The following is a 10,686-nucleotide window of genomic DNA, read 5'->3' as shown; positions in this document are numbered from 1 at the left end:
CGTTATGTCAGGCTAGTGCTCAGCACTGGCGCGTTCTTCAAATATGACGCGGTCTAAACCCTCGAGTGCACAGGGACGGAAAAAGAGAAAGGCAGACGATCAAAAGAAAGCCCAGTATAGAGGTAAGTCTTCTCATCTCAGCCATAAAGCTATCAAACGAAATAAATTTACTTCGTATTATCGATATTATCAACTAATATTGGACGGCATTGGACGTTTTATTGCTGTCACTAAGCTATCACTAGCTAGCTAGTTATCTACATATTACTACGCATTTCACTGACAATAAGGAAATCCAGACGAGCCAAATTTTAATGCTGCGTCAATTTTGAAGGTGAATAGAAATGCCAGAAACAACTGTTCATCTTTTATTATTTAAGATAGGGATAGAGCTACAAGAACTTATATATTTTAATTTTGTAGTGGTAAGTACAGTGTATCCATAATAGCACTTTTGTTTGTAGAGGTTATAGTTAATCCAGTTTATGGGTCATAATTTGCTTAAGTGTCTTTACAGGTGCTTAAGAGTGTTTTTGCACAGTTTATGGAGTTAATATTTGGTAAATATCCTTGAACATTCTTTCTAGAATTTGTGTATGAACAATTTATTGCAGTTGATCCTTCAAGTCTTAATTTTCTTGATTAAGTGTTGGAGTGACTATAAAAGCCTTTTTGTTTGTTCATCCATAGTTTGAGTCATAATAGAGTGCCGAAGTAATGACGTCACTTTGTAGGCCAACCCGGAAGTTAGCGGCGCATGGGTTCCCTCGATCAAAAAGCCATTCATTTTTCCCATAGACTTTTGGAAAATCGCAAAAAATAAGATCTGTGTTCAACAAAGAGTTATGACACTTACACGTTTTGTCTACCAAGATAATCTGTACAAGTTAATCCAAAATGTATACATTTTGAAGCCCAAATAAAGCCGTCAGATATAAAATGCTAACGGTAGGCTATAAACGGACTACAGCACACCATCGTCGCGGATCAACGTCATCATCAAGCTTCCTCAAACTTTATTTAAAAACACGCTCGCTCATTATGATCTGCGCTGTGTATGAACACTTACCCACTTTTTCATGAAGAATATTGCCTATTCGTTTTTTCAAAAAATGTTAGAAACTAATTTTGCGTGCCTCTCTGCGATTTTTTTAATCTTTTGTTAATGTTTTATTTATTCGTTTATTATTTTGTTAGTTTATATAAACCTTAATATTATTTTCTTTGTGATTAAGATTAGTATGCCTGATCATTGTGCCCCAAATAAACTTTAAAGATTATCTTTTCACTGTATTATGTTTGATTTTATGTTTGCATACCATTTGCTAATTCGCCAGAAAAAAAACCGCGCTTTTACCATCTCAGAAGCACTAACGACGTTAGCTATGGCCGTATCAATTTCTAATCTTATGTCCTTTTTCTTAGACGATAAAAAAACCATAGATCGAGGAGAGAACCACTATAAATCTGGGCATGTAGAACAGTGCAGCTTAGATGCTGGTTTACTTACCGGTATTGTAAGGGCCAGCATGAGGGACAAAGTTTATCGAGTCTCGGTAAGTAAAACTAGGGAGAGATAGGAGTTATAATAGTGTTATATGTATTTAAGGTAACTATACAAACAATCTCTGAACTAGCATAACAGTTAAATTCCAAACATTTAATATAATAGTTGTATATAATTATATATGTTGAATTTAAATAGAATTGTCTAATAGCAACAACAAATGCTTATTATATTATAATTAAACCATACAGGTTCCCTAAATAAACAGTATATACCATTTTGTTCACATTTTCTATATATTTTTACCATGTAATCCACAAGCCCCAATGTGAGAGCTAGTGTAATAAATGTTCTCACATTCACATTACTGTGAGCTGACTGGAGTGTAGTTACAATAGTATACAAGTAAGTACTATACAATACTTATTGTCACATTAAACTTTCATCAAGATGTAGTTGTGGTTGATCTCAAATTTTTGGTATTTGTCAGATAGGCAACTTACAGTGCATTCAGGGTATACATATCAGCGTGTTCTCTGAGAATTGAACTCGCAACCTTTTGCACAGTTAACAAAATGCTCTAATCACTGAGCCACAGAAACCGGACAGCAAGAGTTGTAGTAAACAGCTTTATTTTCATAAGTAAACTGAAAAACAATATACTAATTGCAAAAATTGATAATTCACATGACAGGTCTCTACAGGGAAAGATGGCATTGTTGCTACACAATGTGAATGCCCACGTGGACAATACAAATGCAGCCATGCAGCTGCTTTGGCCATCTTTGCCATTCACAATTTCAGCTGCACAGACACCCAATGTCAGTGGAAGAAGCCCAAAGCAGCTAAGAGCACACACTCTGTAGAGGAGCTGTTCCCTCCACCGAATGAGCCTTACAACCCACTGACACGAGAGCCAACAGCAGAGGATCGTGATTGGCTGAGGAACAGACTCAGGGGCAGGTTCTCAGGAATGTCCTGGCTTCTCTCACCTGAGCCTGAAGAGAATCCTCACACCTTGGAAGCACATTCTGTTCCTAGAATTGTAGAGTCTGTAGGTCATCAGGGGTCTGAAGCTATCCTGGCCAGTATGGCTTTGTCAGAGGAGGAACGGAGGGCTATTCAGGTGGCAACAACTGGTCAGCGCAACAATCCAAATTGGCATTTATTTAGACGTGGAAGGCTGACTGCTAGCAACTTTGGAGCTGTCCTTAGGTCAAAGCGTGTGACTGCTTCACTTCTTGCTAGGGTGCTGGGAAAGCAACAAGCCCTAGATGGTGTTTTGTCTGTACAGTGGGGTATTGTGAACGAGAGTGAAGCCATCCAGGCATTCACCACAGCAACTCAGATGCCAGTCCAGGAGTCTGGCTTGTGGCTGTCTCCATCAGGAGTGTTGGGAGCATCTCCAGATGGTCTGGTGGGGTCATCTGCAATATTGGAGGCCAAGTGTCCCTACGATGCAAGAGAAAAGACAATTAGTGAGGCAGTTCAAAATAAGGGCTTCTGTGTCAGTATGGAAGGGGGTGTCTACAGCCTGCGCAGAGACCACCCCTACTGGCATCAAGTACAGGGGCAGCTTCACCTCACTGCAAGAGAAACCTGCTACTTTACTGTGTGGACCACAAAACAAAGTGTCATCATCCCCATATCCAGAGATGACACTTGGCAATCAAACCTGCAAGTCCTGGAAGACTTTTTTATGTCCCACATGCTTCCACAGCTGGCACAAAAGTAAACTGTAATTAATATATACATAGTTTATAAAGATAACTGTTTATTATTAAATTGGCTAAAATGTACATAGTTATTATTAAAATGAATGTTAGTTATTGTTAAGTTATTTGGAATGATATGACAATCTTATTTTTTGGGGTAAACTTTCAATTTATTATTTGGCGGGTGGAGTGTGCTGAATGTGGTGTTATGCTTCATTTTGTTAAGAATTAAATAATAGTTGTAAAAAATCTGAACAATCACAATTTTTTTGACATATTTCTTACTGTATGAGGTTGCGGTGCAATGCAAAAATCCCATTAGAACAAGCTGTGTATCACATCGCACCTGGAATGGCTGGATGGAGAGGTGTTTCTGGATGGATGGAGAGCAAGAGCCTGATGTTAATGGATGGATGGAGAGGTGTTTCTGGATGGATGGAGAGCAAGAGCCTGATGTTAATGGATGGATGGAGAGGTGTTTCTGGATGGATGGAGAGCAGGAGCCTGATGTTAATGGATGGATGGATGGAGAGGTGTTTCTGGATGGATGGAGAGCAGGTGTCTGATGTTAATGGCTGGATGGAGAGGTGTTTCTGGATGGATGGAGAGCAGGTGTCTGATGTTAATGGCTGGATGGAGAGGTGTTTCTGGATGGATGGAGAGCAGGAGCCTGATGTTAATGGCTGGATGGAGAGGTGTTTCTGGATGGATGGAGAGCAGGTGTCTGATGTTAATGGCTGGATGGAGAGGTGTTTCTGGATGGATGGAGAGCAGGTGTCTGATGTTAATGGCTGGATGGAGAGGTGTTTCTGGATGGATGGAGAGCAAGAGCCTGATGTTAATGGATGGATGGAGAGGTGTTTCTGGATGGATGGAGAGCAGGAGCCTGATGTTAATGGATGGATGGATGGAGAGGTGTTTCTGGATGGATGGAGAGCAGGTGTCTGATGTTAATGGCTGGATGGAGAGGTGTTTCTGGATGGATGGAGAGCAGGTGTCTGATGTTAATGGCTGGATGGAGAGGTGTTTCTGGATGGATGGAGAGCAGGAGCCTGATGTTAATGGCTGGATGGAGAGGTGTTTCTGGATGGATGGAGAGCAGGTGTCTGATGTTAATGGCTGGATGGAGAGGTGTTTCTGGATGGATGGAGAGCAGGAGCCTGATGTTAATGGCTGGATGGAGAGGTGTTTCCGGCTGGATGAAGAGCAGGAGCCTGATGTTAATGGCTGGATGGAGAGGTGTTTCTGGATGGATGGAGAGCAAGAGCCTGATGTTAATGGATGGATGGAGAGGTGTTTCTGGATGGATGGAGAGCAGGAGCCTGATGTTAATGGATGGATGGATGGAGAGGTGTTTCTGGATGGATGGAGAGCAGGTGTCTGATGTTAATGGCTGGATGGAGAGGTGTTTCTGGATGGATGGAGAGCAGGTGTCTGATGTTAATGGCTGGATGGAGAGGTGTTTCTGGATGGATGGAGAGCAGGAGCCTGATGTTAATGGCTGGATGGAGAGGTGTTTCTGGATGGATGGAGAGCAGGTGTCTGATGTTAATGGCTGGATGGAGAGGTGTTTCTGGATGGATGGAGAGCAGGAGCCTGATGTTAATGGCTGGATGGAGAGGTGTTTCCGGCTGGATGAAGAGCAGGAGCCTGATGTTAATGGCTGGATGGAGAGGTGTTTCTGGATGGATGGAGAGCAGGAGCCTGATGTTAATGGCTGGATGGAGAGGTGTTTCTGGATGGATGGAGAGCAAGAGCCTGATGTTAATGGATGGATGGAGAGCAGGAGCCTGATGTTATTAGCTGGATGGAGAGCAGGAGCCTGATGTTATTAGCTGGATGGAGAGCAGGAGCCTGATGTTATTAGCTGGATGGAGAGCAGGAGCCTGATGTTATTAGCTGGATGGAGAGCAGGAGCCTGATGTTATTAGCTGGATGGAGAGCAGGAGCCTGATGTTACTAGCTGGATGGAGAGCAGGAGCCTGATGTTACTAGCTGGATGGAGAGCAGGAGCCTGATGTTATTAGCTGGATGGAGAGCAGGAGCCTGATGTTATTAGCTGGATGGAGAGCAGGAGCCTGATGTTAATGGCTGGATGGAGAGCAGGAGCCTGATGTTATTAGCTGGATGGAGAGCAGGAGCCTGATGTTACTAGCTGGATGGAGAGCAGGAGCCTGATGTTATTAGCTGGATGGAGAGCAGGAGCCTGATGTTAATGGCTGGATGGAGAGCAGGAGCCTGATGTTATTAGCTGGATGGAGAGCAGGAGCCTGATGTTAATGGCTGGATGGAGAGCAGGAGCCTGATGTTATTAGCTGGATGGAGAGCAGGAGCCTGATGTTAATGGCTGGATGGAGAGCAGGAGCCTGATGTTATTAGCTGGATGGAGAGCAGGAGCCTGATGTTATTAGCTGGATGGAGAGCAGGAGCCTGATGTTATTAGCTGGATGGAGAGCAGGAGCCTGATGTTATTAGCTGGATGGAGAGCAGGAGCCTGATGTTATTAGCTGGATGGAGAGCAGGAGCCTGATGTTATTAGCTGGATGGAGAGCAGGAGCCTGATGTTAATGGCTGGATGGAGAGCAGGAGCCTGATGTTATTAGCTGGATGGAGAGCAGGAGCCTGATGTTAATGGCTGGATGGAGAGCAGGAGCCTGATGTTATTAGCTGGATGGAGAGCAGGAGCCTGATGTTATTAGCTGGATGGAGAGCAGGAGCCTGATGTTATTAGCTGGATGGAGAGCAGGAGCCTGATGTTATTAGCTGGATGGAGAGCAGGAGCCTGATGTTATTAGCTGGATGGAGAGCAGGAGCCTGATGTTATTAGCTGGATGGAGAGCAGGAGCCTGATGTTATTAGCTGGATGGAGAGCAGGAGCCTGATGTTACTAGCTGGATGGAGAGCAAGAGCGTTTTTGCACTATTCTGTTGCCACTTCTTTTATGAGAGGACTTTGGAGGTTCACTAGTGCACAGCATACCTGAACCAGTTTATCTGCAAAGTGCCGCAAGTGAGATGGAATAAATTTCAGAATTTTAAAATCTTTTAAACGGCCATTTGCCCTCTCTACATGAATTCTGTTCTGTGCAATCAGCTTTGTAGCATGTGCTTCACTGTGTGTCAGTTGGCCATGACTGAGGAATGGGGGAATGTTTACAGTGACTCCTTCTGGCAGAATGTTGTGGATTAGGAATCCCTTGTCAGCCAAAATCAGGTCTCCAGGCTTAAAATGGTTCAAAACACCAGAATCCAGTACTATCTCCTTATCACTTACAGATCCTGGGTAAAGTTTGCTGCAGTATGTAATCACAGCATTTGGTGCCACCCCAATGAGCACTTTGAAGGAGTGCATGCCACGGTATGCAGAATAGGTCTCTTTCTGTGTATCCATTTGTTTGGGAATAGCAATTTTGATGTCTGTGCAATCCAATATCATTCTGCAATTTTGGAAAGGTAGAAATGAAGACGGCATGCAGGTCTGGTTTTTCTCCCGGCTGGGAACAGTACTCATAATATCCTTAAAAAGGACTTTGTGAAGAACCTCTATGAATGTTGTTAATACATTACTTACAGTCCTTGTACTACAGTTAAAGAGTGAAGCCAAGTGTAAGTGTGTATAGTTGTGGCGAATTTTCATCAAGGCCATGAAAATCTGGTCCTCGAGGATGATTTCTTTGGGTCTCCATCCAGCAAAGTACGTAATGGAATCCTCAAAACGAGCAACATATTCACACACAGCACTGAAAGTATCTCTATCTGGCAATCCTGTCTCCATCCGAATCACACTTTCACTCATCTGAGAGGCTGAATACCTGTCATGACAGTTACTCATTTGCCCTTGGAGTTTGTCTTTGAGAAACTGAACCTCTGCTATGGAATGCTCTAACTCAATCTCAAGCTGGATTCTTTTTCTTCGTTCCGACTGCAGCTCTTCTTTAGTTGTGCTACAATTTGGTTGTTCCTCAGAACTGATAGTGAGGGTTTGATCAGCCAGAGATGGTTCATCCTCTTTGTCAGCCATACATTGTGTAGCCATTTCCTGCTCTTCAACCATTTCCTGCTCTTCAACCATTTCCTGCTCTTCATCCATTTCCTGCTCTTCATCCATGGGTGGTGGAACATTTTCAGGCACATCAGCGCTATCCTGTCTCAGGGAGTATGAATGATCTTCCAAAATGTGTCCAGTGGGAACATTTGTTGATAAAAACAAAACGGGGACATTTTTTTCCCCTGCCGGAAAATGACAGCTGCAGATGCGAGAATGGACACTGGGCTTCCGGTCAGCTCGTCTAAGGATAAATTCAAAATAAGCAATGTTATCTTTATGGAAGTTACACCTTTACAGATTAAAATTACAGGGAGGGGAGGGGGGGGGGGAATCACACAATCAAATATTTGTATTAAATTAGAATGTTGTTTTTTCAGCATTTACATTAATCTTCGTCATTAATCTGTCCACGTTTATATAGCACATTAAATATAGTTAACAATTACTACTAAAATAAAGACTAATATCATTTTTACCTAATGCCTTAAATAATGCTGTTTACAAATACAATCATATTATTTTAAGTGGGTAAAAGCCAAGTTCACAAATATCAGGGTGCAGGACCCACCCTTTCTATAATTATAGCCAAACTAGTTACAATAAAAGTCAATAAACCAGGTACTAGTTTGAATATTTTAATTAAACACATTTCTCGACGTAACGTTAGCCTTAAATAAAACTGCAGCGGATCTAATCTATTGAACAGTGGCAAAGTAAACAAGCTTTTAGATATTTTAAGAGAAAGACAAAAGGTATTTTGGCTTTTGATTTGGTTAATAAAAAAAGTTTATTCTTGCTAGCCTTTTTAACTCCATCTGACCGTCAAAGTAACATTAGCGTGTTAACATCGTCATGGCCACGTTAAGGCAGAAAATACGGTGTTCATATGGAAATCATCGTTGTGTGAGCTTACCTTACGGCACGAACCCAGAGTCTCCGCTGGGTAACATCGGACGGAAAACGGTAAAACGAGCAACTTTCATTAGACGACTTGTGGTTGCATCTCGGGACAAAACAAAACACCATTGTCGAAGTCGAAGTACAATCTCTCCACAGAAATAAAGAACTGGTAATCGGTTACCTTAATATAACAGAATTCTGTGTACAACAATATTTGGAAAAACTACAATTTTAAAAGACTAAATATATAACGGTATGTAAACTTCTAAGAACGTGAGGCTGAAACGCGGGCTAGTGAGATTTCCTGTTTGTCACGATGACGTCTAAAGTCCCCGCCAAAGGATGTAGTCCCTTTTAGCAACTTGTTAGCAACCACCGTTTTTAAGACACAATAAAGTCTTAAAAAATCACAAGCGGGTTATAACTAGTGTGTTTTATGTCATAGATTAAAACGTGAAAATATATAGAGGCTTTGTTAACCACAGACCTTATTTCAGGCGATTTAGCAAAAACCCATTCAAAAAACCCATAGACTTTAGGGCGAGGGAACCCATAGGGCTAAAATGCTAACTCACTTCCGCGTTTTGGCCTACAAAGTGACGTCATTACTTCGGCACTCTATTTGTTAAATATCCTCCAACGTTCTTTGTAACATTTTTGTATGTGCAATTTATTAGAGTGTATCATTTAAGTCATAATTAGCTTTTTAAGTCTTGGAGTAACTATAGGAGCATTTTTGTTTGTATAGTTTTTATAAATACTTAACCCATTTGTGCCCATTTTTTTTCTGAATGGCATGTTCTGCATTTATTTTCCCCAGGTTTTTGTATTTTTTCTTGAAAATCGTATTTGAATCTGTGGCAACTATAGTTGCCGGTGGGCAAATATGTTGTAGCCTATGCACCCCTTCAATGTCAAATATGTATAAGAGGAGAACATTTAGCATCTAACTCAAAATAACTGCTTTCAACAGATCAATCTGTATTCATGATCAAATTTATTATGTTTGACTAAGTATACTAAAAACTATAGATCTGTTGTAAGATTTGTTATGTTTGGATGATTCTAGAGACCTTCATGATTATGTTGATATATGTCAACTAAAAATACTTATTATTAACATGAAAATATCCTTTCTTTGGGAGGGTTTGCCTTCGTTGTGCTCCCTGGAAGTAGGGGTAGGAAGTGGGCAGTCTCATGTGACAGGAAGGAAATTAATACTTTTTTTTTTTCTTGAAATCCTTTATTTGGTTGTCTGCTTGTGTGTCATTAAGATATAAAACATGGATAATATCTAGAAAAATACTTACAGAAGGAAAATGACAACTATACACTGGCAACTATAGTTGCCGGTGGGCTTAACAATTAAGGGGGGGGGGGGGGGCGCAAAACTCAATCTCGCCTAGGGCAACCAAAGAGCTAGAGCCGGCCCTGCTTACAGGGAGCCAGTCCACCTCAAAGTGACTTAAACTTTGTGTCCTTGTCTTTCTTATCTTTTGTAGAAGATTGAGAGAACCCATACTATGCAGGTGCCAGAAACACCCACCCATGGCAAGGAGTGAAACACACCGCAACTAAGGTTGGGAAAAGTTATTTTAAAAAGTAATGCATTACAATATTGCGTTACTCCCTTAAAAAGTAACTAAATTAGTTACTTAGTTACTTTTTGAGAAAAGTAATGTGTTACATTACTTTTGCGTTACTTTTGCGTCGCATTTTCTCACCTGGGCTGGGCTTGTTTTTTGTTTTTTTATAACAAAAAAGTTCAATTTTTTTGTGCAAATGTAAAGACCTCTTCACACCAAAATTTAAATAATAAGCCAATTTAAAAAAAAAATGTACAGTAGAGGGCGCAGCTCAAACAAGCCTTTCAGCTGTGCTGCCATTCTGTATAATGGAGGAATAAGACGCTGGAGAAAAAAGTTAAACACTTACTTCACACCAATGAAAACAAAAAAACGAAAGTAATTTTTGCTCACGGTTTAACTGAATAATCGAAGGTTAGCAACAAGACATTGATCAATAAAGGTAGATTAAATGCATAACAATATTTGTTTTATTCAATAATTAATTGGAGGCTTGGGTAGTATTCTGATTTAGCATTTGACTGATTTTATTCATTTTGAGGAGTACTGAATCTGAGATGAATAAATGCTCACATTTATTCTAGAACTACAATAATAGTTTACACACTACACCTCTGCACTTACTCTCGATTTTTCTCAACATGGGGACAGTACAGCTGTCAGTCAAATAAATGTGAAAAAGTAATTCAGATATTTTGCTGTAAATTTTAAAAGTAATGCGTTACTTTACAAGTTACTTGAAAAAGTAATCTGATTACATAACTCAAGTTACTTGTGTTACCCCCAAAACTGCCCGCAACCATCTCTTTCCCCCCTCTTTGTCTTTCCTTCCCTCTCTCTCCCCCTCTCTCTTCTCCTTTCTCTCCTTCTTTCTCTTTCCCCTTCCTTCACTGTGAAGTACTACTAGCACATAGCACATCCATTAAATACA

The 10,686-nt window shown here is 40.9% G+C and overlaps 1 protein-coding gene across 3 annotated transcripts; it reads right to left on the bottom strand.

The window, feature by feature from the left end:
* Window positions 1–2,124: 2,124 nt before the first annotated feature.
* On the bottom strand, window positions 2,125–8,490 carry LOC307119265 (uncharacterized protein). 3 transcript variants are annotated; one of them, XM_079805455.1, is made up of 3 exons: window positions 8,183–8,487; window positions 7,034–7,510; window positions 2,125–2,959 (listed from the first exon to the last, which is right to left on the bottom strand). In XM_079805455.1, exons 1-3 carry the CDS (start codon window positions 8,293–8,295, stop codon window positions 2,839–2,841), a joined length of 711 nt encoding a protein of 236 aa, XP_079661581.1. In that variant the 5' UTR covers window positions 8,296–8,487; the 3' UTR covers window positions 2,125–2,838. The 3 variants fall into 3 exon arrangements, 2 of the variants coding, with proteins under 2 accessions (XP_079661581.1, XP_079661580.1); XR_013815628.1 differs by lacking the exons at window positions 7,034–7,510; window positions 8,183–8,487 and adding an exon at window positions 3,508–4,780; XM_079805454.1 differs by lacking the exon at window positions 2,125–2,959 and having other exon boundaries at window positions 5,995–7,510; window positions 8,183–8,490.
* Between the last annotated feature and the right edge of the window lie 2,196 nt (window positions 8,491–10,686).

Source organism: Gobio gobio (genome assembly GCF_949357685.1).
Source record: "Gobio gobio genome assembly, chromosome: 22".
NCBI lineage: Eukaryota > Metazoa > Chordata > Actinopteri > Cypriniformes > Gobionidae > Gobio > Gobio gobio.
This window is presented reverse-complemented; position numbering and strand designations above follow the sequence as displayed.

Excerpts from the sequence above, each read along its gene's own strand:
- LOC307119265 (XM_079805454.1), bottom strand. The coding sequence starts at position 8,295 with ATGGTGTTTTGTTTTGTCCCGAGATGCAACCACAAGTCGTCTAATGAA. Across the intron at positions 7,511-8,182 it reads CTCTGGGTTCGTGCCGTAAG|ACGAGCTGACCGGAAGCCCA; the intron begins GTAAGCTCACAC and ends ATTTATCCTTAG.